The 25,017-nt window shown below is 40.2% G+C and overlaps 1 protein-coding gene across 2 annotated transcripts in view; it reads right to left on the reverse strand.

Annotated features, from left to right (window-relative positions):
• TMEM150C (transmembrane protein 150C) overlaps positions 1–25,017 on the reverse strand; it is an 87,544-nt gene that overhangs the window by 11,137 nt on the left and 51,390 nt on the right. For both annotated transcript variants that reach the window (XM_037989393.2, XM_007999055.3), the window contains exons 2-6: positions 10,238–10,327; positions 9,038–9,091; positions 8,872–8,904; positions 8,704–8,771; positions 2,013–2,140 (exon numbers count right to left, since the gene is read on the reverse strand). In XM_037989393.2, coding sequence (XP_037845321.1) covers positions 2,013–2,140; positions 8,704–8,771; positions 8,872–8,904; positions 9,038–9,091; positions 10,238–10,327 — 373 coding nt within the window. The remainder of the gene's footprint in view (positions 1–2,012; positions 2,141–8,703; positions 8,772–8,871; positions 8,905–9,037; positions 9,092–10,237; positions 10,328–25,017) is intronic.

The raw sequence follows: 25,017 nt of genomic DNA on the forward strand, positions 1-25,017 counted from the left end.
CAACATGCCTGTACCCTCAGCACAGGCCGGAAAGTGGAGGAAAGACTCCTACCAAAATTTCAGTTAAAATGCCCATGCCTTGCCTTACATTTTGGATCATAACAGGATAAACTCTCAAATATTCTCCTGGTAATCACTGCCTCAGCCAATATATTCTAAGAATGCAGCTTTCTGGTTGCTTAGCTGGATATAGATGGGAGATAGAATAGTTAAGAGGAATTGGTGGGATTGCCCATTTACAACTCGCCAAGCAAAAAATACTTACTGGTTTGCTACTACGTGCCAGGGGAAGTCTTTGGGAATGAGTGATACATTAATCTGGGAATGAGTCAGCAGTGCTGAGGGTAGGACAAGAAATGGCCTTAGAAAATCCACTACTATTTTCATTAGGAACATTACTAAATTAACACTAGAATGCTGAGGGTCTTTAATGCCTATGCCTTTCGGGGTTTCATTCAACAGACAGGGGGAAGAGTGTCAGGATCAGTGTTTGACCACAAGGAGGAAGTTTCTAGCAGTAGTATAAATAGCACAGGTTGGAGGTTGGTGGGGAGAGAGGGAAATCAGTCAACCACTATCATATATCATAGTACAGAGGTTTCCTTGTCTATTTTACAAATAAAGTCATTCTTGTCAAGAGTTGGTTGATGGTATTGGCAAGGAAAATTATGCTTAAAGGTTGTGACCTTGGGCTTCTGAATTTCTAGGAAGAAGAGTTAGGAGTAGTATATCTTTATACAAGCCATAAGTGTCTAGAGAAATTCTGGGCTTTCAAACTTGACTTCCGCATAAACTTGCTAATCTGAAAGCATGCTTTTATCCAAAAAGGATGTTTGGTGTTTAGTTATAGAAAGGCAATGATCCTATTGGTTTTTTAGAAGGGTACATTAGGATCCAATTTGTTACGAAAAAAGTATAAACCACTTGGAAATCCTCTGTAGAAAATATACAGCTGTTCTAGTAGCTGCTTTTCTCAGTAGCCACACTGTATTTCATAGGCATATTTAACACCCTCAGAGAACTCAGGAAGACCAGCCTGAGAGATTAGAAGGGCTGAACTCTGGAGAACCTATGCATATTAGGAACCAATGTTCCTAATTTTTTTTTTTTTTTTTGAGTCTGGTCTTATTTGTCACTCAAAAAATCTTTTCCCTGACTGGATTCAGACTTAGAAGTAGAAGCTCGCAGAGAGGAAAGTCAGCGTCTCTTCACAATTTGTTCCTTGCGCTTCTCTTTAGCCTCCTTCATTCTCTTGGCCAAAAGTTTAGCATATTCTGCAGCCTCTTCCCTATTTTTCTTAGTACACTGCTTCTTCAGAGCAATACGCCGCCGTTTGTGCTGCAGGACACATGGAGTAACAAGACGCTGAATCTTGGATGCTTTGGTCCTAGGTTTCTTACCTTCTTCGTTTAAGGGCTTTCTTACAACATACTGGCAGACATCATCTTCTTCAGAGAGATTGAAAAGTTTGACCAGGCGCGGTGGCTCACGCCTATAATCCCAGCAACTTCAGAGGCCGAGGAGGGCGGCTCGCGAGGTCAGGAGATCAAGACCATCCTGGCTAACCCGATGAAACCCCGTCTCTATTAAAAATACAAAAAATTAGCCGGGCGAGGTGGCGGGCGCCTGTAGTCCCAGCTACACCGGCGCCTGAGGCAGGAGAATGGCGTGAACCTGGGGGGCGGAGCTTGCAGTGAGCTGAGATCCGGCCACTGCACTCCAGCCTGGGCGACAGAGCGAGACTCTGTCTCAAAAAAAAAAGTACGAAGTTTGCGTTCATCTTCCACTTTAATGAGTTTCTGGCAGCCAATGGCTGGGAAGGAGATGTTCAGCTTCATCTTGAAATAGCTGAATGCTTCCGAGGCGCCACGGAAGAGTCCTAATTTTTTAAAAAGAAGGTTTGTGCAGAATTATATGGGCCATATGGTGATTATACCTCAATAGCTTTGATAATCTCACAAGTGAAGGTCTTACCAGTGTCAGAGGGAGGTGAAAAAGGCCAAATCAAGTACCTGAAAATTACCAAGTAAGGTCATTCCGAAGGAAGCCAGACACAGCGCCACCAATCCACTAATATTCAGCCACGGGTTTAAAACCTTCGGTTTCAGTTGTATGAAGCGCAGAACAGCTACCACAAGGGCTAGGAATAAAGCAAAGTCTTAAAATGCAAGAAATTAAATCACACACCTAGACTGTGAGGCAGAATTCTATTATTATTATTATTATTATTATTTTGCTGCTGCACTATTTTCTTAGGTAAGAGGGAGAATTCTAAAGCCACAATGTGCGAAATTAAACTTTTCGCCACAGTACATTTTACGTCTCTGGAATGATCCACAATTTTTCAGAGAAACTTTCCATGCAATGCTTATGATTATTTAGATGTTTTATTACACCCAATCTGGGGAAAGCAGAGAGGCAGAGAGGACTCGAGGAAGCAGGGCTGTATGTTACTTAGGTGAGGCAAGGATGATAGGACTATGAATGGTGTTGTTCTAAGAGCTTTCAAAAACAAGGTCAGCACAGGACAGACTGGCTTAGGGGAGCACTGCAGAGGCTTGGCACACAACATATAAGATGGGATAAAGACAGACCGACTCAGTCATTCTTTAGCTTAGAACAGTGTGGAAAATAACGATAGGGTAGGAACATAATGGGAAGAAGACAAGGTTACCATATCTAGACAAAACTACTGGTGCTAGTGCCATAAACCATTCCTGGGGAGAGGAAGAAAGACAATGGAATGTGTACAAGTTCCTTTATTACTAGTTTTACTCTCACTTCCCTTTGATTCTACTTAGAGGTGTTCACTGTCAAACAACAAAGATAGTTAATCTAAATTAGAGAAGTTACAATATTCACACATATGAAATCTGTATTTGAACACAGCAGATTGGGAGATTTGGTATGTACTGAAAATGGTACCTAGTATATCAAGAAAACTCAATTCCTGAAAATAATATTAATTACTCATTTTAAAAGTCCACTCTATCTTTTGAAGCAAATTGGTATCGGAGAATTTGAAGAGAGAATGAGGGAAGTTACTTAGATTTCAAATCTGACTTCTAATAGTAACCTTGGGATAGTCCCTACTCAAGGCTGTAATCTAAGGATGGCCTTTTTTTTTTGCCTAGTGCAGAGATATTTTCATATTTATACAAAGAGTTGGCAGAAGTTAGTCAATAAATGATGAAAAATCACCTTCAATTAATGTAAATTATATCTACATATAAGGAAACAAACTTACTACTAAGATAATTTATTTTGACATTAAGGTTCAGCAGGAAAGACAATTAGAAATTCAAGAATTACCTTATTTATACAGCAATTAAGTTGGTAATTATTTGCTAAAGGTTTTTCTTTGATTACAGGCCATTATTAGTAGTCATTAATAAAGAAAATCTATCCATAAATTTGCATTTCCCAAGTATGTTACATTTCATAGTGTAACCCTATGGCTTTAAGCTCGACAAGTTGACTTTTAGTTCTAAGTACTTCTGATCAAAGAGTGGTATAAAACTTGATTAATATTTGGATTTTTAGAAACAAAATAGAGATAAATCATGATTTATAAAAATCTCAAATTGTTTAGCCCTGATATATATTTTAGTGTATGCTTCAGCTAGTATCCACTGTTGATCGGAAAATTAATACATTATACCTGGGTTAACAACAGTTTCTCAAACTATTGGTTTGAGGGACCTAGGTAGGAATTACATCTGAAGTCTTTAACTATGACAATAACTATCCCAGAGGATGAAAAATAGGCACAATGTCTTATTAATTTTAGGATAAGAATAGGAGGAGGAAGTAGGGGAGAGGAGTAATTCAACACACAGCACTCCATCACAAAGTGGTCATCAGTTAAAGAAGTCATTAGATTAAGCCTAGAGAGCTCAACACAGGTGCCATAGGATATCCTTCTAATGAGTTGTGTATGGCTGTTAGGACATAATAACAAGACACTAAGACAGCACACTTAATTTTTGTTTTCTTTTTTTTGAGACAGAGTCTCACTCTGTCACCCAGGCTGGAATGCAGTGGCATGATCTCAGCTCACTACAACCTCTGCCTCCTGGGTTCAAGCAATTCTCCTGCCTCAGCCTTCCAAGTAGCTGGGACTACAGGCCCATGCCACCACGCCCAGCTAATTTTTGTATTTTTAGTAGAGACAGGGTTTCACCATATTGGTCAGGTTGGTCTTGAACTCCTGACCTCAGGTGATCTGACTGCCTCGGCCTCCCAAGTTGCTGGGATTACAGGCATGAGCCTATAATATAGATGGAGTCTGTCTCTGTCGCCAGGCTGGAGTGCAGTGGCGCAATCTTGGCTCACTGCAACCTCCTCCTCCTGGGTTCAAGTGATTCTCCTGCCTCAGCCTCCTGAGCAGCTGGGACTACAGGTGCACGCCACCACGCCCAGATAATGTTTTTGTATTTTTAGTAGAGATGGGGTTTCACCATGTTGACCAGGATGGTCTCTATCTACTGACCTTGTGATCCGCCTGCTTTGGCCTCCCAAAGTGCTGGGATTACAGGTATGAGCCACCGTGCCCGGCTGGTTAATTTTTTTTTTTTTTTTAATGACCACTGAAAACTCTCTCTGGTCATTTTGTGGGATAGGATGGTGCTGGAACTTGACCTAAGTCCTAAACCTAGTTCCTGAAATGGCTCTTCATGTTGACCCACCCAGCCAAACAGTTTGTTCCTTTATGCCCAGGGGAACAGAGTTGATGGCCGCTCTCTTCATTATCTATTTCTGTCCAGTAAACACAGGACATGCAACATCTCCTGGTCCCTGCGTTGCTAGCTGTCCTATTTGTAATATGAATGGTAAGTCATCTTATCATGAACAAATGATGAAATTCAGCAGGAAACAGAAACCAATTTGAAGACAGGGATTTAACCCAACACTCCTAACTTCCAGAATTGCATACTAAACACCACACTTTGCCCTTTTTTTACCTCTTAACTCCATTATTAATCAGATGAGGGGAGGCAAGCTTTCCTTTTAAAATAGAGTCTAGCTGAATTTTTCAAACGATGGATCTAATAAAGATTTTGCCCCATAACAGTTTTACTAACACTTAGGTATGAATGGAGGCAGATTTGGACTGTTATTAAGTCCATTTTCAACCAAGTAGTGATTTAATTATACCTTCTTGAAAAAGACTTATGGGACATTTCAAAGCCATCTTTATATATGCTAGCTTTTACCACATTCATGTTCTGATCAATAGATGTATTTTTTTGTTTCATTAAAAGTTTTAGATTTCACTAACAGTTTCAGAAAAGATTTGTTTTGTTTTGTTAAGACAGAGTCTCGCTTTGTCGCCCAGACTGGAGTGCAGTGGCCAGATCTCAGCTCACTGCAAGCTCCGCCTCCCGGGTTCAGCCATTCTCCTGCCTCAGCCTCCCGAGTAGCTGGGACTACAGGCGCCCGCCACCTCGCCCGGCTAGGTTTTTGTATTTTTTAGTAGAGACGGGGTTTCACCATGTTAGCCAGGATGGTTTCGATCTCCTGACCTCGTGATCCACCCGCCTCAGCCTCCCAAAGTGCTGGGATTACAGGCTTGAGCCACCGCGCCCAGCCTCAGAAAAGATTTTAAAAACTCATCCTTCTGTGGTTTTTGGTATTTAGAACAGTCCTTTGCTATACAGAGGTGTCCCCTACTTAATTTTCCTGTCTATTTTTAAAAGAGCGCAAATCAAATAACGGCTGATTTTTCTAACTACATTTTAAATCCTGAGTCTGACTGAGATTTTAAAATTCAAAACTCAAAATAACGTCTCTTCCTTGCAGTTCTAAACTGGTACCTAGCCAAATTTTTGTTTTGTTTTATTTTGTTTAGTTTTACTCTTTATGCATCAATAATTCCTATTTATGACTGCAGTAGAACACAACCGTCAATATGTTTTGCCTGAAGGGAGAGTGGCTGCTATTAGGTGACTGAAATCATTCAGTTATTAGCTTTATCCTCACAACCTCCCCAGGGCAGGAGATTATATTCCTTTGAAGACATCTGTCTTAGGTCTTTTTCTCTCCCACCCCGTGGAAAGAAATGCAGTTTCAAGACAAAGAGCATAACTAATTCTCTAAAGAAAATAATTGAGCATTCAATCTTTGATTAGTCTGCCAAAAAAGATAAAATATCTTTGCTAATTTTAATACATGCTACATTGACTCAGTTTTAGATTGTAAATTGTAATCTATACGGCTGCTGAAAAGCAGTGACTGATAGGCGGTGTGGGTTATTTCTTAAAGTCAGTTATGTAGACTAAAATAATAGTCTGAAGTCTAACAAGGGCAGGCCTGGGGAGATGAAGGTATCCACAGTTTAGAGAAGGAATCATTAGTAAACTGATTCTTTTTCACTCTCAGAGTTGATAAATAAATGCTTGTTGGTTTGCTCCCATTGAACACTAATCTTAATCAATTTTATGTCTACCAGATGGCACTAAAAATGATGAACGATAATACAGAATAAACACTGGATGTTGTAATACCTTAGAGCAAGAGCTAGCAAAAGCTTAATTGCTTCTTGATGGAGCAGGAAGGACTGGAGAATAAGACGATGACAAATGTCATCTGGAAGAGGGGATCTTGCTTTCATTGCTTTGTTTTTGGAAATGCTTTTGTAATTAGTCAATTATAAGCCTTATAACTGGATAAACTTGTGAGTGATACAAACTGGGTTTTTAAAAATTATACACTTAAAGACTACTGGGAAATATCAATTTGTCTTAAGCATACAAAGGAAACAATATGTGGCTTCCAATGTGCTCACTGGTTTGTTTAAAGCCCAGTGGAGGACAGACAGCTGGTGATAGCTTTTTTATATTCCAGACTTGAGTATCATGCACGCTTAAATGAGGTAGTATTTGCAAAGCGCTTTGCATTGTTCCTGGAATAGAAATGATGGCTATTAATTATTGTTGCTGCCCCCTGTGGGATGATCATACGAATAGATGGCAGCCTGCAAGCCTACGTGCTATGATGGCAGAGGGGCCAGGAAAGGTCCCTGACCCTGCCATTCAAGGTTCACTCTTGGGGCTTTGTGCTCTGTTAAATGTGAATGTTCTTTAGCAGCTATTTATGTCTTGGGATGAATAAGTTTATTAGGTCTTTTCAGAAGAATGGTGTCAAGAGTAGAAAAAAGGAGCACATATAAAGGTCCTGGCAGCTCTGAGGCTGAAAGCAGTGACAACCAAACCTGACTGCCCAGGACTGGCCCTGGTGCCCACGGGTGCACCAGATGCTGCAGGTGCCATCCATCTTGATACTTGTAAATATCTAGGATGTGAAAATCCTGACTGCCAGGGGCATAAAGAGGAGGGCTTTTTTAAAGACTCAGCAACTCCAGCATCAGGGTATATTTAACTTTCTCCTTAGTGGTAGTATAGTAGCCCATGCCTTCCAGATGCTTCCTGCTTTGGCAAATGGGATATGCTTTGGGGAAGGCTGGGGAGGGCTTTGGTGGAAAGGTGGTTAGCTCTAGGAAGAATCTTGTTAACTGTACAGAAGCTCCCCAGTGTACTTCTTTTTGAAGCTTACAGATTCAAGAGAGGCCTGATGGGCCTGATGGGAAACATTCTCCATGTTTCTCATGTTCTGGGCTTTCTGAACCAACTAGTTTCTGCCTGTGCTGCATGTTGGACCACCCATCTCCCTTGATTTTCCACTGACTTCTAAAGGTCTTCCCATTCTTATAGCAAACATTAAAAAAGAACACATTAAGAATGAGTAGGAATTTTGGGGGGGAGGTGAAATAACAGGTTACTTCTTTGGGGGACATGTCCCACAAAGGTCGAATATTTCCTCAGTAATACTACTACCTTTTACTTGGAGTAAAAGTCTCACCATCAAAAGAACTACTTCCAGAACACCACTGTGGGAAGGGTGGGCTGTCTCTGGTCCTTCCTAACAGCATGCTGACAGTGACAGTTAGTTGACTCTTGGAGAGACACTGGGAAAGCCTGGCATTGAGGAGATGGTACACAAGGTAGATCTGAAAAGGGATAGAGTGCATGGCTGGTTCCCACCATCTCCGGAGGACTATGCAGGGTCGTGGATGCACTCACAGATGGACAGAATATTACACGAGGGTCTTGGACCCCAAAGAAAAAGTGAGGAACTGGGGCTAGATATGAGTACCAAAGGTTTCTTCTTCTTCTTCTTCTTCTTCTTCTTCTTTTTAAGCCTACTTCTCCATTTGCCAGCTTACTATGTCTATAGGCACAGGAGAGAGTGTAATCCTAATGCTAATGTTGACCTTTAGGTTTAATGACAGTATTTACACACATCAACAAATATCACAAAGCCCATGCATTTTTTTCATCTTTGCTAGCGACGGAATAAATAAAGCATTCTTTTCAAAGCAAATGTATTATACAATATTACATTCTCATGCAGGATTTTATACCATGAAATACATTATTTTATGCAGCAAAATAAATCAAGTCAAGAGTATCTGAATGATAAAGATGGTAAAGGGAAGAGAAAATGTAAGGACAGCAGGGTGAATATAAATGGATGTATGAGAGAAAAAGACCTTTAAGACAAAGAGCTGGCTTCAGCATACTGACGTGATGTGATACTAAATGATCAACTAAGCCCCCTATTGTTTCGATAAGGGTTTGGGAGAATTTAAAATAAAAAAGAAATGTACCAAAGCACATAACGCGTTCTTTACACTCTTCTTACCTAGGAAGGCTGCCATGTTCATAACTTGACTAAACACACAGCTTGCAGGAGGATCATCACCTGCAATGCTTGAAAAAGATGAAATGTTTTATAGTTACTATATCAAAATCTATGATCCTCCTAACTTTTCCTATGATCCCACAGAACAGAAGATAATTGCTGGGTTACCTTATATATGGTGCATGCTTCACACCAGGTTTCCTGGATAACAAAAAAAAAAAAACCACAGAAGCTCAGGTTAAAGCACTGTCATTTGTGCAGTTTAACCTTCCCAGTGGGAAAGTTTTTGCTAAATCTATTGATGAACAATGAAATACCCACAGATAAACTTTACCTTTCAGCTGAATTTAATGGTAAAATTTTGTCATCTTCCACAGCTATGAAGTATCTATCAAAAAAGAATAAGTTTATAGAACAAAGAAATTGAAAAAAAGAATCATTTGTTTCCCAGTGTTATTAAACTAACTGCACTAATTCATATTCATTTTTTCTAACTGAGAAATGCTCTTTTACAATTCTTTACCCATAGCTCATCTAGTTCTTTGAAGCTCAAATGTCATTATTAGTAATATTTCCTTAATTTTCAAAACATCCCCCAAATTAATGGCCATGCTTATAAACTGGACACTAGAAAACAAGGAAATAGACCTTATAACTTTGAGCAAACTAAAATTAGGGTTCAGTTTCTAACTTCTCAGGAATATGTGTCCTACCTTTCCTAACAAACTTTAAGGAACTAAAATAATTTTCTTAAGGTGAATATTACCTAAAATAAGCAAGCGTGGGAACATTTTGTGGTAAGCCAGGACTTCTGATGTAATGATATTCATTTTATAAACATATCAGACCCAGTCGTGAATAACTTGACTATGAACTGGACTGCAGATGGAATCCACAGCATATTAGCGTCAAATTCGAAAATCTTGTAAATAATTAATTCAAATAACCAGTTTACAATATGTTCATCACAACAAGAACACATGAACACAAAATAAACTCGTATTCTTCACCACCTTCTTTGCATAATTATTACTCACTCTTGTTACTTACTTTGGTTAACAGAAAATGGGAAAGAAATGAGGACTTTAGCAAGGTTGAATTAGTAAAATATATTATTTTAAAGTATTTATAAATACAGTCATATAGATATGCCATCTACTATTTTTTTCAGGGCAGGGACAGAGTCTTGCTCTGTTGCCCAGTCTGGAGTGCAGTGGCACGATCTCAGCTCACTGCAACCTCTGCCTCCAGGGTTCAAGTGATTCTCATGCCTCAGTCTCCTGAGTAGCTGGGATTACAGGCATGTGCCACCATGCCTGGCTAATTTCTGTATTTTCAGTAGACACAGGGTTTCACCATGTTGGCCAAGCTGGTCTCAAACTCCTGACTTCAAGTGATCTGCCCGCCTCGGCCTCCCAAAGTGCTGGGATTATAGGCATGAGCCATTGTGCCTGGCCGCCATATACTATTAAGGTTTACATTTTTATCTACATTGCACCTGAATCCTTAAATAATTAAATGAGCAAATACTCACACTATCCACAATCCAGCTGAAGTAAACAAAGTAAATACAAGAGGTAGGAACATCCATACGCTGCATTTCTTCCCATCCATGCCTGTACCACTGAAATAAAATAGACATGTATTAATAATTAAGGCAAAACATTTACTTCACTCTTTCAAGATAGAAAGTTTAGTCTAACTGAAAAAAAAGTGTATTTTATGAAACCATGATTCAAATTGGTATCATCATTCCCACCTACTCACGTGGGAAATCCCTGAAACAGTTACCATGGATGATTGTTATCTAGCTTAAATATTCCAGAGTTTTAGTTGAGAACTAATAGAAAATTTATTAAAAAAAAATTTTTTTTTTGTATAGCTATGTTGCCCAAGCTGGTCTTGAACTCCTGGCCCCAAGTGATCCTCCTACCTCGGCTTTCCAAAGCCTCACAGGCATGAGCCTCAGTGCCTGGCCAGAAAATTTTTCATAAAAACATTTATCCTTGTATAAGTATTGACACATTTAAGAAAAGACAAAAGAGTTTGGGTTAGGTTAGGACTTTCGCTAGAAGAGCTAAGTACCAAAGGTATACTTCAACCTACTTTTAGTGCTAATATTAACATTTATGTATTTATGGATTTGACATGTACATAAATCTATAGGCTGGCAGACGAAGGTGTTAAAAACAAATGGTTACTAAATAAATCAGCACTTATCAGGAGGAAATGACAAATGCTTTGCAAATCTGAACTTTTCTCATGACATGTTATTTAGCAGCAATCTCAGGAGACTAAAGATGAATGCTCTGTAAAACAATGCATTGTGTATAACTTTAAATTAGTGCTAATAAACACAATGAAAAAATACATATGTCTGGCGTTTTGGATGTTACAAAAATATATAAATAAAAAATCCCCCCCACACAAATGAAGTGAAAACTAGAAGCTCCAGAAGTGTCTATGAAAAATTATCAGTATTAAACATAAAGAAATAACTATCACTTTATGTCTTAACTGCCAGACAAAATCTATCTGAGACACTGGATGCCAACATAATCCTTATGGCAAAAACACCTGTTCTAAGAAAATTAAGTGCCCTAGTAACTTACACTGGGGACCTGACACTCAGAAGAATAATGTGATTAAATGGCACCTCTAGGGAGATATCAATGCTCTTTATTTTGAGTTTTACAATTAAAACAAGTTTTTTTACAATTTTTTACAATTTTTTTTACAAGTTTTTGCAGTTAAAGCAAGTTTGTTTACTGGGTTTGAACCAGCACTGCCCGATTTGTGAATACCTCCGAGACAACTGCTTTCACATGCGGGGACTCCCTGGACCCTCCAAGTGTTGAGACAAGAGAGGGACCATGATGGTCACTTCAGGATGGCAAAACAATCCCTTCTGCAACATCTCAGGAGGTCTTAGTTCCCTGAACTGGTCTACCTGATTACGTAGATCTTTCGGACTAGGAGATAGACACTGGGCCTAATAAAGTGTCTTTCAACAGTTGTGCCTTAGTCTAAACACCTATCTGGGCAGTGGTGTTAAATAAATTACAGAATCTAGGAGTTGAAAGACATTAGAGCCACTTTCAATAATTTAATTTGCAACGAATCTAATCCAATACAATCCAACTCAAAATTGTGGACACCCTACCTGTGCCAGGTACTATACCAGGTGGTGGAAATACTGAGGCGAGATCTAATGAATATGACTATTTATATGTAACATTCTACGCAATATATAAAAACTATTGTATGAATTAGTGGTCCATGGCTGTCTAGTTTATATAATATGGAAGAAGAGTGAACATTTTAAGCATACACAACATTGCTAGTCAGTCTCTATTCATTTATTTATGTCCAAAAAGTTGTGGGCTCATAATAAAGCTCTCCATTATGCTAACAAAAATAATTTCATAAGTAGTCAAATGTAGAGGGAGCACAGAAAATGAAAATAAGAGTGATGATTGAGTATGTAAACCAATTATTCTAGGTCTGCCACTGAAATAGGGCCCTCTAATAGGATAAGTACAGCCGAGATGCTTAGGAGATCTGGTTCCCAACCTCGGCTTTCCCAATAACTGACTAATCGGGTCTGGGTCGTTACTTAAATCTGTAACACCATTTTCTTATGGTTTTAAATGTCTTTCAGCTCCTAGATTGTGAGATTCAACTAAATGAACACTATTGAATGCAAAGGGAGGGAGAAGGACATCAAGGACAGAGTGGCAGTACCTTGGAGGTCAAGCCAAGTCTGGTATTTTATACCTTTGCAAAAACAGAATGATCCAATGTACTCAAAATTATCAGCCCCAGAGAAAATGTTAACTATCGTTACAACAGATTGGTGAATAAATCAGAATGACAACTTATTAATGTACAACGAGAGGCACAACTGTCAAATGGACAAATACTCATGCTGGCTCCCCTTTTAGGAATGTCTGTGTGGGAAATTGAAACTTTCAAGCAGGGAGGTAGAGTGAAGAGGGTTAACAAGATAATTCTAAGACCACAGCATCAAGCTACAATAGCTTTATATACTAATTTCCTGGCCCGAGGTACTGGGATGTCCCATTTAGCCACTGATTCTCATTTACCTGCACTTGTCAGCTGATATTGTGACTAAAGAATTTGCAATAGAGAAATGACTCTGATGTGCTCTCTGCTCCAGGTACTGGGGAAGGATTCCAGGAGGTTCCTGGAGATGAATGTTTAATTTGGTTTAGTTTCACAGCTCTCTGAGCTGCCTTGGCTTGACAAGTTCAGATACTTGACTGAAAGTACCTTTTTGCAAAGGATAAACAATCTATTAAATTAACTCTCTCTCTCTTTTTATTTTTTTTGAGACACGATCTCGCTTTGTCACCCAGGTTGGATGGGGTGCAGTGACGCGATCACAGCTCACTGCTGCCTCAACCTCCTGGGCTCAAGCGATCCTCCCACCTCAGCTCCCAAGTAGCTGGGACTACAGCTGCGCGCCACCACACCTGGCTAATTTTTTGTATTTTTTGTAGAGACAAGGTTTCACTATGTTGCCCAAGCTAGTCTGGAACTCCTGAGCTCAAGTGATCCACCCATGTGAGCCACTGCCCATGGCCAACTTAACTCTGTTAACTTTGCCTTACTGCTGCCTGAGAATTAAAGTTAAAAGTAGGAGATGAATCTCTTTCTTGCATCCTTCCAGACACCATTAAAATAAACTGATCCATTGCTTCTAGTCACATTAGAAAGTGTCACCCAAACTTCACTTATATTTCCTAGCAAGAATAAGTTCCACTCTTTCCCTGAGCTAAATCAACCAGTTTCCTTCCAGCTAGAAGAGTACATTTTCCCCTCGCCTCTTAAAGGAAAGAGGGGGAGAAGAATGGAATATTCCATAGTCCTAAAATAGTTTTATCTTTGCATTCATTTTTATTTTTATTTTTTAAAGTTTTCTTTATTTTATTTTATTTTATTTTATTTTTTTGAGAAGGAGTCTCACTCTGTTGCCCAAGCTGGAGCATGGTGGCACAATCTTGGCTCACTGCAACCTCCACCTCCCAGGTTCAAGCGCTTCTCCTGCTTCAGCCTCCTGAGTAGCTGGGACCACAGGCACCCCGTCACCACGCCCCTGCTAATTTTTGTATTTTTAGTAGAGACAAGGCTTCACCATATTGATCAAGCTGGTCTCGAACTCCTGACTTCGTGATCCGCTCACCTCAGCCTCCCAAAGTGCTGGGATTACAGGTGTGAACCACCGCACCTGGCCAGCATTTTTTTTTTTTTTTTTTTAAAGAGATGGCATCTCACTATGTTGTCCAGGCTGAACTCAAACTCTTGGGCTCAAGAGATCCTCCCACTTCAGCCTCCCTAGTAGCTGGTACTACAGGCATGCACCACCACACCTGGTTTGTTGAATCTTTACATTCTGAATTATACTTTTTTTTTTTTTGAGATGGGGTCTCACTCTGTTGCCCAGGCTGGAATGCAGGGGTTCAATCTCGGCTCACTGCAACTTCCGTCTCCTGGGTTCAAGTGGTTCTCCCACCTCAGCCCCCTGAGTAGCTGGGATTACAGGCACCCGCCACCACACCCAGTTAATTTTTGTATTTTTAGTAGAGATGGGGTTTCACCATGTTGGCCAGATGGTCTCGATCTCTTGACCTCGTGATCTGCCTGCCTTGGCCTCCCAAAGTGCTGGGATTACAGGCGTTAAGTCAATGCGCCTGGCCCATACTTCTTTTATATTCTACATAATATTTACTCTATTTATATTAATCTTCTAATAATACTTCACAGTAAAAAAATTAAAGATAATTCTTCCTATGTCCTAAATGGTTAATTATATCTAGGACAACGCCACCTCATGAGCTTCTAAAAAGTAGAGGAAAAAAGCCAGAATTGCATAAACTTTCTTGAAAGGGTTCTGGCATTTAGGTTTGCTTTGGAAGACTCTCCTCCGAATGGTATCATTTATCCAAATGATTTGCAAAGCTGTCATCCAGATGGCCAAATCTTCCTAGAGAGCCAATACTGCAAACTCTCTGTATATTTCTGTCGCATGTTCTTTTCTTCCAATAAATGTCATTCCCTAAGTCTGAGTTATCTTCACTCTCTTTTACTCAATCTGTGGTGTGAGTGAGACTGCACAGTGGGGCTCCTGAACACTATGAGTCAGATGATGAAAATCCCCACCTTCTATGCTCGCTTTGTGACCTGACATCCCTGCAGTTCTCTTTGTTCCTCTGAGAGAAAATGACCTGTAGCATGAGGTCTTCAGAGGCTCCCACTGTTGACATTTTTGTTGCTCTGGAAGTCTTCAAGCTGCAAATATCCGAGAGAACACCTGGCCACTTGAAAATGTGCGATTTTGTGGAATTGAACAGAGTGTTACTATAAGCCCATATTAATTTATTATTTAAGACTCTAACTCCTTTCGTTGGTTTGAAAAGGGGGTGTTTATAAAGTCAAAGTCATGGCCAGGTGGGGTGGCTCATGCCTGAAATCCCAGCACTTTGAGAGGCTGAGGTGGGCAAATCATCTGAGGTCAGGAATTCGAGACCAACCTGGCCAACATGGTAAAACCCAACTCTAGTAAAAATACAAAAATTAGTGGGGTGTGGTGGCACGTACCTGTAGTCCCAACTATGCGGGAGGCTAAGGCAAGAGAATCATTTGAGCCCAGGAGGCAGAGGTTGCAGTGAGCTGAGATTGCTCTACTGCACTCCAGCCTGGGTGACAGAGTGAGACTCTTTCTCAAAAAATAAACAAATAAATAAATAAAAAGTCAAGGTCATATGATTATTCATACTTTTATCATCAAATTCAAAACAGATAGTTTGTACATTATTAGCTAGTGAAGCTACGGAGTGAAAGAACATAGCATACTGTCACCCATGCTAATCCTTGAAGACAAACTTTCTATTTTTTCAAGCCGCAAATGGAAATGGAAGCTACAAATGGAAAAGTAAAGCCCAATCTTCATTTACAGCTTTAAAAACTTTATTAGGGCCGGGCGCAGTGGCTCATGCTTGTAAACCCAACACTTTGGGAGGTCGAGGCCAGCGGATCATGGGGTCAGGAGGTCGAGACCATCCTGGCTAACATGGTGAAACCCCATCTCTACTAACAATACAAAAAAATTAGCCAGGCGTGGTGGCGCACGCCTGTAGTCCCAGCTACTTGGGAGGCTGAGGCAGAAGAATCGCTTGAACCTGGGAGGTGGAGGTTGCAGTGAGCCGAGATCGCACCACTGCACTCCAGTCTGGGGGACAAAGCAAGACTCTATCTCGACAACAAAAAACAAAAAACAAAAAAACAACTTGATTAGTGAGAACCAGTTACAACAATGACTGTGAAGTGTCATTGTAGTTTATATTTCCAAGGGCGGGAAAGGACTTGCTTATTATAAACGAAGGACTTTGTCCTGCCTGGGGCAATGGAGAGACGCAGCTATAGTTCACAGACTGGAGACAGGCTACCAGGGCTTGGAATCCAGCTCTGCCTCTTACTAGTTTTGTGTCCTTGGTTAAGTCTTCTCTGTGCCTCAGTTTCTTCATCAGCAAAGTGGAAATAATAATGGTATCTACCTTATAGGGTTTTTATGAGGATCAAAAATATGTTTCAAGCACTCAGAACTGTGGCTGGCATACAATAAATGTTAGCCAGCATTTCAATAAATGTTAACTGTATGATGCTGAAAGTGCTGTTGGGGGTCTTTAGTTCTCTTTTTTTGTCTTGTAATTTATCAGGAAATGAGCTCCCTGCTACAGTAATTTTTCATTCTGCTCTCAGGGCCAACTGGAATGAAGCAGAAATGATGAACGAGTCGCCCATCATGACCACGACTGTCACAGTGTCCATGAATCAAGAGCATCCTTGGTTTGTTTTTTAACCACCTGTAAATCTTATTTTTCTTTTGTGTCATGGGCAAGTGTGAAGGGCTTGTATTATCTTATCATTCATTTGTAATTATAAGGGGTAATGATGAGGACTGTTTCTTTTGTTTTTCCCCTAAAATGTCTGCAGACTCTCGGATATAAATCAGCCTGGGGAGATATGCAATACAACCAACGAATGTCACACTTGTTCTGCTAACAATTAAAATTTTGTTTTCACTGAATCCTAAGTTTAGGAAGGCATAATAGTCAGGTGACCTGGTGTCACCTTAAGAGTATATGACTTCCCTCTATCCACAGATATAAACAATATTATTCAATTAATGAGGTCAATCCCCCTGTTCCCACAACATTTTTCATAAGTGCTGGCAAGAAACAACATGTAGTAAAGGATTTCTATTAAACATTACCATTCCCAAAAGAATATGATGATCCCTAAGTGGAACCAATGGCAACTAGTTTTTCTCAATGCTGTCTTGATTTCTAAAAGCAATCACCTTCATTCAACTGACAGATGACTATAGGGATCCTTTCATGCCAGCGACCTAAAGATTCTTTTTCTCAGAAATCAATGGAGCACATTGTCCCAACACTATTTTTTTTTTTTTTTGAGATAGGGTATCTCTCTGTCACTCAGGCTGGAGTGCAGTGGCATGATCATGGCTCACTGCAGCCTCAATTTCCCCAGGCTCAGGTGATCCTCCCACTTCAGCTTCCTAAGTAGCTGGGACAACAGGCACGTGCCACTATGCCCAGTTAATTTTTGTAGAGACAGGGTCTCGTCATATTGGCCAGGCTGGTCTTGAATTTCTGGGCTGAAGCGATCCACCTGCCTCGGACTCCCAAAGTGTTAGGATTACAGGCATGAGCCACTGAATCTGGCCTGTCCCTACACTATTGACAGAATAATCCCAGAAGGAATTCCCTTCTACCAGCACTTTAATTCAATAATACTGTCTTAGAGTTTCTATGCCAAGATCCTCTTCAGAATCTGTTTATATCTTTAATAATAATAAAAATATTGCCCACATGTGGCAGATGTAACTGCCAACCCAACAGTCATTTCTCCTCTTTTTCTTAGCTAATAGAAGTCTAATTTTATTAGGGACAGAAATGTGCTCAGCCCAAGGTCATGAGTTGTTAAGCCAATGATAGTGATCTCATTTTCCTTTAACAAGTACCTTTCCAGACTCCTTTTAACCTGGCCCATGAGATGCAAGAGAAAGTCTACTGAGTAGCAAATGGGAAGAGTTTGCATCCCTGATAGTGGATTGTTTCTTTTCTGCCCACCCTACTTCTCTCCCACTTGGGATGCTATAGTGAAAACATGGCACCTAGTGCTATGGCAGCCATAATGAAACCACGAGACAAAAAAACATGAAGACCCAAAGTCAACACATGGAGAATGGCAGATTAGACAGTAGGAAGAACTGAGTCCTTGATAACATCATTAAGACACTACCAAATGCTCAATATCACCTACCTCCAAACTAGTAAAAAAAAGTCATTATTGCTTTATTACTTTCGGGTGGTAGAGTACCAAAATCCACTCTCTCTCCTTCCATTATAATTTGGTAAGCGGCTGCTCACCTACATTATACTTTGCAGCCTCCTTTGCAACAAGTGTGGCCCTGTAAGTTCTCTCCAATGGAAAATGACTGAAGGCTCATATGATAACAGGATTGTATTATACAGGAAAATGTCCATTTTCTAGAGGAGTATACTGAAGTATTTAGCAGCCAATTGTCATAATGTCTAAAATTCACTTAATATTTTCATCAACAGGGTAATTAAAAAGTTTTAGAGACACAGTGGTGATGGTTGTACAACACTGTGAATATAATTAATGCCACTGAATTATACACTTAGCAATGGTCACAATGGCAGTTTTTGTTATATATATTTCACCAAAATTTTTAGAAGTTTAAAAAGCCATTTCAAAAAAGATGAAGTACCACCTCACCCATTAGGATAGCTATTATCAAAAAACAAAAAGTGCTCTCTGGGCAGGGCATCTCTGAAAGAAAGGCAGCAGCCCCAGTCAGGGGCTTATGGATAAAACTCCCATCTCCCTGGGAAGGGCACCTTGAGGAAAGGGCAGCTGTGGGTGCAGCTTCAGCAGACTTAAATGTTCCTGCCTGCCGGCTCTGAAGAGAGAAGCAGATCTCCCGGCACAGTGCTCAAGCTCTGCTAAGGGACCAACTGCCTCCTTAAGTGGGTCCTTGACCCCCGTGCCTCCTGATGGGGAGACACTTCCTGGCAGGGGTTGACAGACACCTCATACAGGAGAGCTCTGGTTGACATCTGGTGGGTGCCCCTCTGGGACAAAGCTTCCAGAGGAAGGAACAGGCAGCAATCTTTGCTGTTCTGCAGCCTCCACTGGTAATACCCAGGCAAACAGGGTCTGGAGTGAACCTCCAGCAAACTCCAACAGACCTACAGCAGAGGGGCCTGACTGTTACAAGGACAACTAACAAACAAAAAGGAATAGCAACAACATCAACAAAAAGGACATCTACACAAAAACCCTATCTGGAGGTCACCAACATCAAAGGCCAAAGGTAGATAAATCCACAAAGATGAGGAAAAACCAGTGCAAAAAGGCTGAAAATTCCAAAAATCAGAACATCTCTTTTCCTCCAAAGGATCACAACTCCTCGCTAGCAAGGGAACAAAACTGGATGGAGAATAAGTCTGATGAATTGACATAAGTAGGCTTCAGAAGGTGGGTAAAAATAAACTCTGAGCTAAAGGAACATGTTCTAACCCAACACAAGGAAGCTAAGGACCTTGAAAAAAGGTTAGAGGAACTGCTAACTAGAATAACCAGTTTAGAGAAGAATATAAATGACCTGATGGAGCTGAAAACACAGTACGAGAACTTCATGAAGCATACACAAGTATCAATAGCTGAATCAATCATGTGGAAGAAAGGATATCAGAGACTGAAGATCAACTTAATGAAATAAAGCATGAAGACAAGATTAGAGAAAAAAGAATGAAAACAAACAAACAAAGCCTCCAAGAAATATGGAACTATGTGAAAAGATCAAACCTTGATTGGTGTAACTAAAAGTGACAGGGAGAATGGAACCAAGTTGGAAAACACTCTTCAGGATATTATCCAGGAGAACTTCCCCAACCTAGCAAGACAGGCCAACATTCAAACTCAAGAAATACAGAGAACACCACAAAGATACTCCTCAAGAGGAGCAACCCCAAGATACATAATTGTCAGATTCACCAAGGTTGAAATGAAGGAAAAAATATTAAGGGCAGCCATAGAGAAAGGTTGGGTTATCCACAAAGGGAAGCCCATCAGACTAACAGCAGATCTCTCTGCAGAAACCCTACAAGCCAGAAGAGAGTGGGGGCCAACATTCAACATTCTTAAAGAAAAGAATTTACAACCCAGAATTTCATATCCAGCCAAACTAAGCTTCATAAGTGAAGTAGAAATAAAATCCTTTACAGACAAGCAAATGCTGAGAGATTTTGTCACCACCAGGCCTGCCTTACAAGTGCTCCTGAAGGAAGCACTAAACACGGGAAGGAACAACCCAGTGCCAGCCACTGCAAAAACATATCAAATTGTGAACACCATCAACACTATGAAGAAACTGCATCAACTAATGGTCAAAATAACCAGCTCGCATCATGACAGTATCAAATTCACACACAGCAATATTAACTGTAAGTGTAAATGGTCCAAATGCCCCAATTAAAAGACACAGACTGGCGAACCGGATAAAGAGCCAAGACCCATCAGTGTGCTGCATTCAGGCGATTGATCTCACACGCAAAGACACACATAGGCTCAAAATAAAGGGATGGACAAAGATCTACCAAGCAAACAGAAAGCAAAAAAAAAGCAGGGGTTGCAATCCCAGTCTCAGATAAACAGACTTTAAACGTACAAAGATCAAAAAAGACAAAGAAGGGCATTACATAATGGTAAAGGGATCAATGCAACAAGAAGAGCTAACTATCCTAAATATATATGCACCCAATACAGGAGCACCCATATTCATAAAGCAAATTCTTAGAGACCTACAAAGAGAGACTCCCACACAATAACAGTGGGAGACTTTAACACCCCACTGTCAATATTAGACAGATCAACAAGACAGAAAATTAACAAGGATATTCAAGACTTGAACTCAGCTCTGGACCAAGCAGACCTAATAGACATCTACAGAACTCACCATCCCAAATCAACAGAATATACATTCTTCTCAGCACCACATCACATTTATTCTAAAATTGACCACATAAAAAACACTCCTCAACAAATGTAAAGAACAGAAATCATAACAAACAGTCTCTCAGACCACAGTGCAATCACATTAGAATTCAGGATTAAGAAACTCACTAAAGGCTGGGCGTGGTGGTTCATGCCTGTAATCCCAGCACTTTGGGAGGTCGAGGTGGGCAGATCACGAGGTCAGGAGATCGAGACCATCCCGGCTGAGACGGTGAAACCCCATCTCTCCTAAAAATACAACAAATTAGCCGGGTGTGGTGGTGTGCACCTGTGGTCCCAGCTGCTCAGGAGGCTGAGGCAGGAGAATGGCATGAACCTGGGAGGCGGAGCTTGCACACCACTGCACTCCAGCTTGGGCGACAGAGCGAGACTCCGTCTCAAAAAAAAAAAAAAAAAAAAGAAACTCACTAAAAACTGCACAACTACACAGAAACTGAACAACCTGCTCCTGAATGACAACTGGGTAAATAACGAAATTAAGGCAGAAATCAGTAAGTTCTTTGAAACCAATGAGAACAAAGACACAACGTACCAGAATCTTTGGGACACAGCTAAAGCAGTGTTTAGGGAAATTTATAGCACTAAATTCCCACAGGAGAAAGCAGGAGAGATCTAAAATCAACACCCTAACATCACAGTTAAAAAAACTAGAGAAGCAAGAGCAAACAAATTCAAAAGTTAGCAGAAGACTAAGATCAGAGCAGAACTGAAGGAGACAGAGATATGAAAAACCCTTCAAAAAAATCAATGAATCCAAGAGCTGGCATTTTGAAAAGATTAACAAAATAGACCGCTAGCCAGACTAATAAAGAAGAAAAGAGAGAAGAATCAAATAGACACAATAAAAAATGATAAAGGGGATATCACCACTGATCCCACAGAAATGGAAACTACCATCAGAGAATACTATAAATACCTCTACACAAACTAGAAAACCTAGAAGAAACGGATAAATTCCTGAACACATGCACCCTCTCAAGACTACATCAGGAAGAAGTCAAATCCCTAAATAGACCAATAACAAGTTCTAAAATTGAGGCAGTAATTAATAGCCTACCAACTAAAAAAAGCCCAGGACCAGAGAGATTCACAGCCGAATTCAACCAGAGGTACAAAGAGGAGCTGGTACCCTTCCTTCTGAAACTATTCCAAACAATATAAAAAGATGGACTCTTTCCTAACTCATTTGATGAGGCCAGCATCATCCTGATACCAAAACCTGGCAGAGACACAACAAAAAAAAGAAAATTTCAGGCCAATATCCCTGATGAACATTGATGCAAAAATCCTCAATAAAATACTGGGAAACCAAATCCAGCAGCACATCAAAAAGCTTATCCACCATGATCAAGTCAGCTTCATCCTTAGGATGCAAGGCTGGTTCAACTTACGCAAATCAACAAGCATTATCCATCACATAAACAGGACCAATGGCAAAAACCACATGATTTTCTCAATAGATGCAGAAAAAAGTTGCAGTAAAATTCAACACCTCTTCAGGCAAAAAACTCTTTTCTTTATTTCTTTTTTTTTTTTGAGACGGAATCTCGCTCTGTTGCCCAGGCTGGAGTGCAGTAGCGCGATCTTGGCTCACTGCAAGCTCTGCCTCCTGGGTTCACACCATTCTCCTGCCTCAGCCTCCCGAGTAGCTGGGACTACAGGTGCCCACCACCACACCTGGCTAATTTTTTGTGTTTTTAGTAGAGATAGGGTTTCACCATGTTAGCCAGGATAGTCTCAATCTCCTGACCTTGTGATTTGCCTGCCTCGGCCTCCCAAAGTGCTGGGATTACAGGCGTGAGCCACCGCGCCTGGCCCATGCAAAAAACTCTCAATAAACTAGGTATTGATGAAACGTATCTCAAAATAATAAGAGCTATTTATGACAGACCCACAGCCAATATCATACTGAATGGGCAAAAGCTGGAAGCATTCCCTTTGAAAACCTGCACAAGACAAGGATGCCCACTCTCACCACTCCTATTTAACATAGTATTGGAAGTTCTTGCCAGGGCAATCAGGCAAGAGAAAGAAATAAAGGGTATTCAAATAGGAAGAGAGGAAGTCAAATTGTCTCTGTTTGCAGATGACATGATTGTATATTTAGAAAACCCCATCATCTTCACCCAAAATCTCCTTAAGCTGATAAGCAACTTCAGCAAAGTCTCAGGACACAAAATAAATGTGCAAAAATCACAAGCTTTCCTATACACCAATAATAGACAAACAGAGAGCCAAATAATGAGTGAACTCCCATTCACAACTACTACAAAGAGAATAAAATACCTAGGAATACAACTTACAAGGGATGTGAAGGACCTCTTCAAGGAGAACTACAACCCACTGCTCAAGGAAATAAGAAGGACACAAACAAATGGAAAACCATTCCATGCTCATGGATAGGAATAATCAGTATCATGAAAATGGCCATACTGCCCAAAGTAATTTACAGATTCAATGCTATCCCCATCAAGCTACCATTGACTTTCTTCACAGAATTAGAAAAAACTAGTTTAAATTTCATATGGAACCCAAAAAGAGCCCGTATAGCCAAGACAATCCTAAGCAAAAAGAACAAAGCAGGAGGTATCACACAGATGTGACTTCAAACTATGCTACAAGGCTACAGTAACCAAAACAGCATGGTACTAGTACCAAAACAGATATACAGACCAATGGAACAGAACAGAGGTCTCAGAAATAATGCCACACATCTACAACCATCTGATCTTTGACAAACCTGACAAAAGCAAGAAATGGGGAAAGGATTCCCTATTTAATTTTATTATTAAAAAAATAAATTATTATTTAATTAGCTGTGTTAGAAAAACTGGCTAGCTATATGTAAAAAACTGAAACTGTACCCCTTCCTTACACCTTATACAAAAATTAACTCAAGATGGATTAAATTTAAATGTAAGACCTAAAACCATAAAAACCCTAGAAGAAAACCTAGGCAGTACCATTCAGGACATAGGCATGGGCAAAGACTCCATGACTAAAACACCAAAAGCAATGGCAACCAAAGCCAAAACTGACAAATAGGATCTAACTAAACTAAAGAGTTTCTGCACAGCAAAAGAAACTATCATCAGAGTGAACAAGCAACCTATACAATGGGAGAAAATTTTTGCAATCTCTCCATCTGACAAAGGGCTAATATCCAGAATCTACAAGGAACTTAAACAAATCTACAAGAAAAAAGCAAATAACCCCATCAAAAAGTGGGTGAAGGACATGAACAGACACTTCTCAAAAGAAGACATTTATGGAGCCAACAAACATGAAAAAAGCTCAGTATCACTGGTCATTAAAGACATGCAAATCAAAGCCACAATGAGATACCATCTCATGCCAGTTACAATGGCAATCATTAAGAAGTCAGGCAACAACAGATGCTGGAGAGGATGTGGAGAAATAGGAATGCTTTTACACTACTGGTGGGAGTATAAATTAGTTCAACCATTGCGGAAGACAGTGTGATGATTCCTCAAGGATCTAGAACCAGAAATACCATTTGACCCAGCAATCTTATTACTGGGTATATACCCAAAGGATTATAAATCATTTTACTAGAAAGACAAATGCACACATATGTTTGTTGTAGCACTATTCACAATAGCAAAATCTTGGAACCAACCCAAATGCCCATCAATGATAGACTGGATAAAGAAAATGTGGCACATATACACCATGGAATACTATGTAGCTATAAAAAAGGATGAGTTCATGTCCTTTGCAGGGACATGGATGAAGCTGGAAACCGTCATTCTCTGCAAACTAACACAGGAACAGAAAACCAAACACCACATGTTCTCACTTATAAGTGGGATTTGAACAATGAGAACACATAGACACCTCGAGGGGAATATCACACACTGGGGCCTTTCAGGGGGTGGGGGGCTAGGTGGAAGCATTAGGAGAAATACCTAATGTAGATGATGGGTTGATGGGTGCAGCAAACCACCATGACACGTGTATACCTATGTAACAAACCTGAATGTTCTGCACATGTACCCCAGAACTTAAAGTATAATTTAAAAAAAGAAAGGAAAAAAAAGTAACAAGTGTTGGCAAGGATGTGGAGAAATTAGAACCCTTGTGCATTGTGGCTGGGAATGCAAAATGTTACAGCTGCTGGAAAATGGTATGGCAGTTCCTCAA

This window comes from Chlorocebus sabaeus, chromosome 7, assembly GCF_047675955.1.
Source record: "Chlorocebus sabaeus isolate Y175 chromosome 7, mChlSab1.0.hap1, whole genome shotgun sequence".
Lineage (NCBI taxonomy): Eukaryota > Metazoa > Chordata > Mammalia > Primates > Cercopithecidae > Chlorocebus > Chlorocebus sabaeus.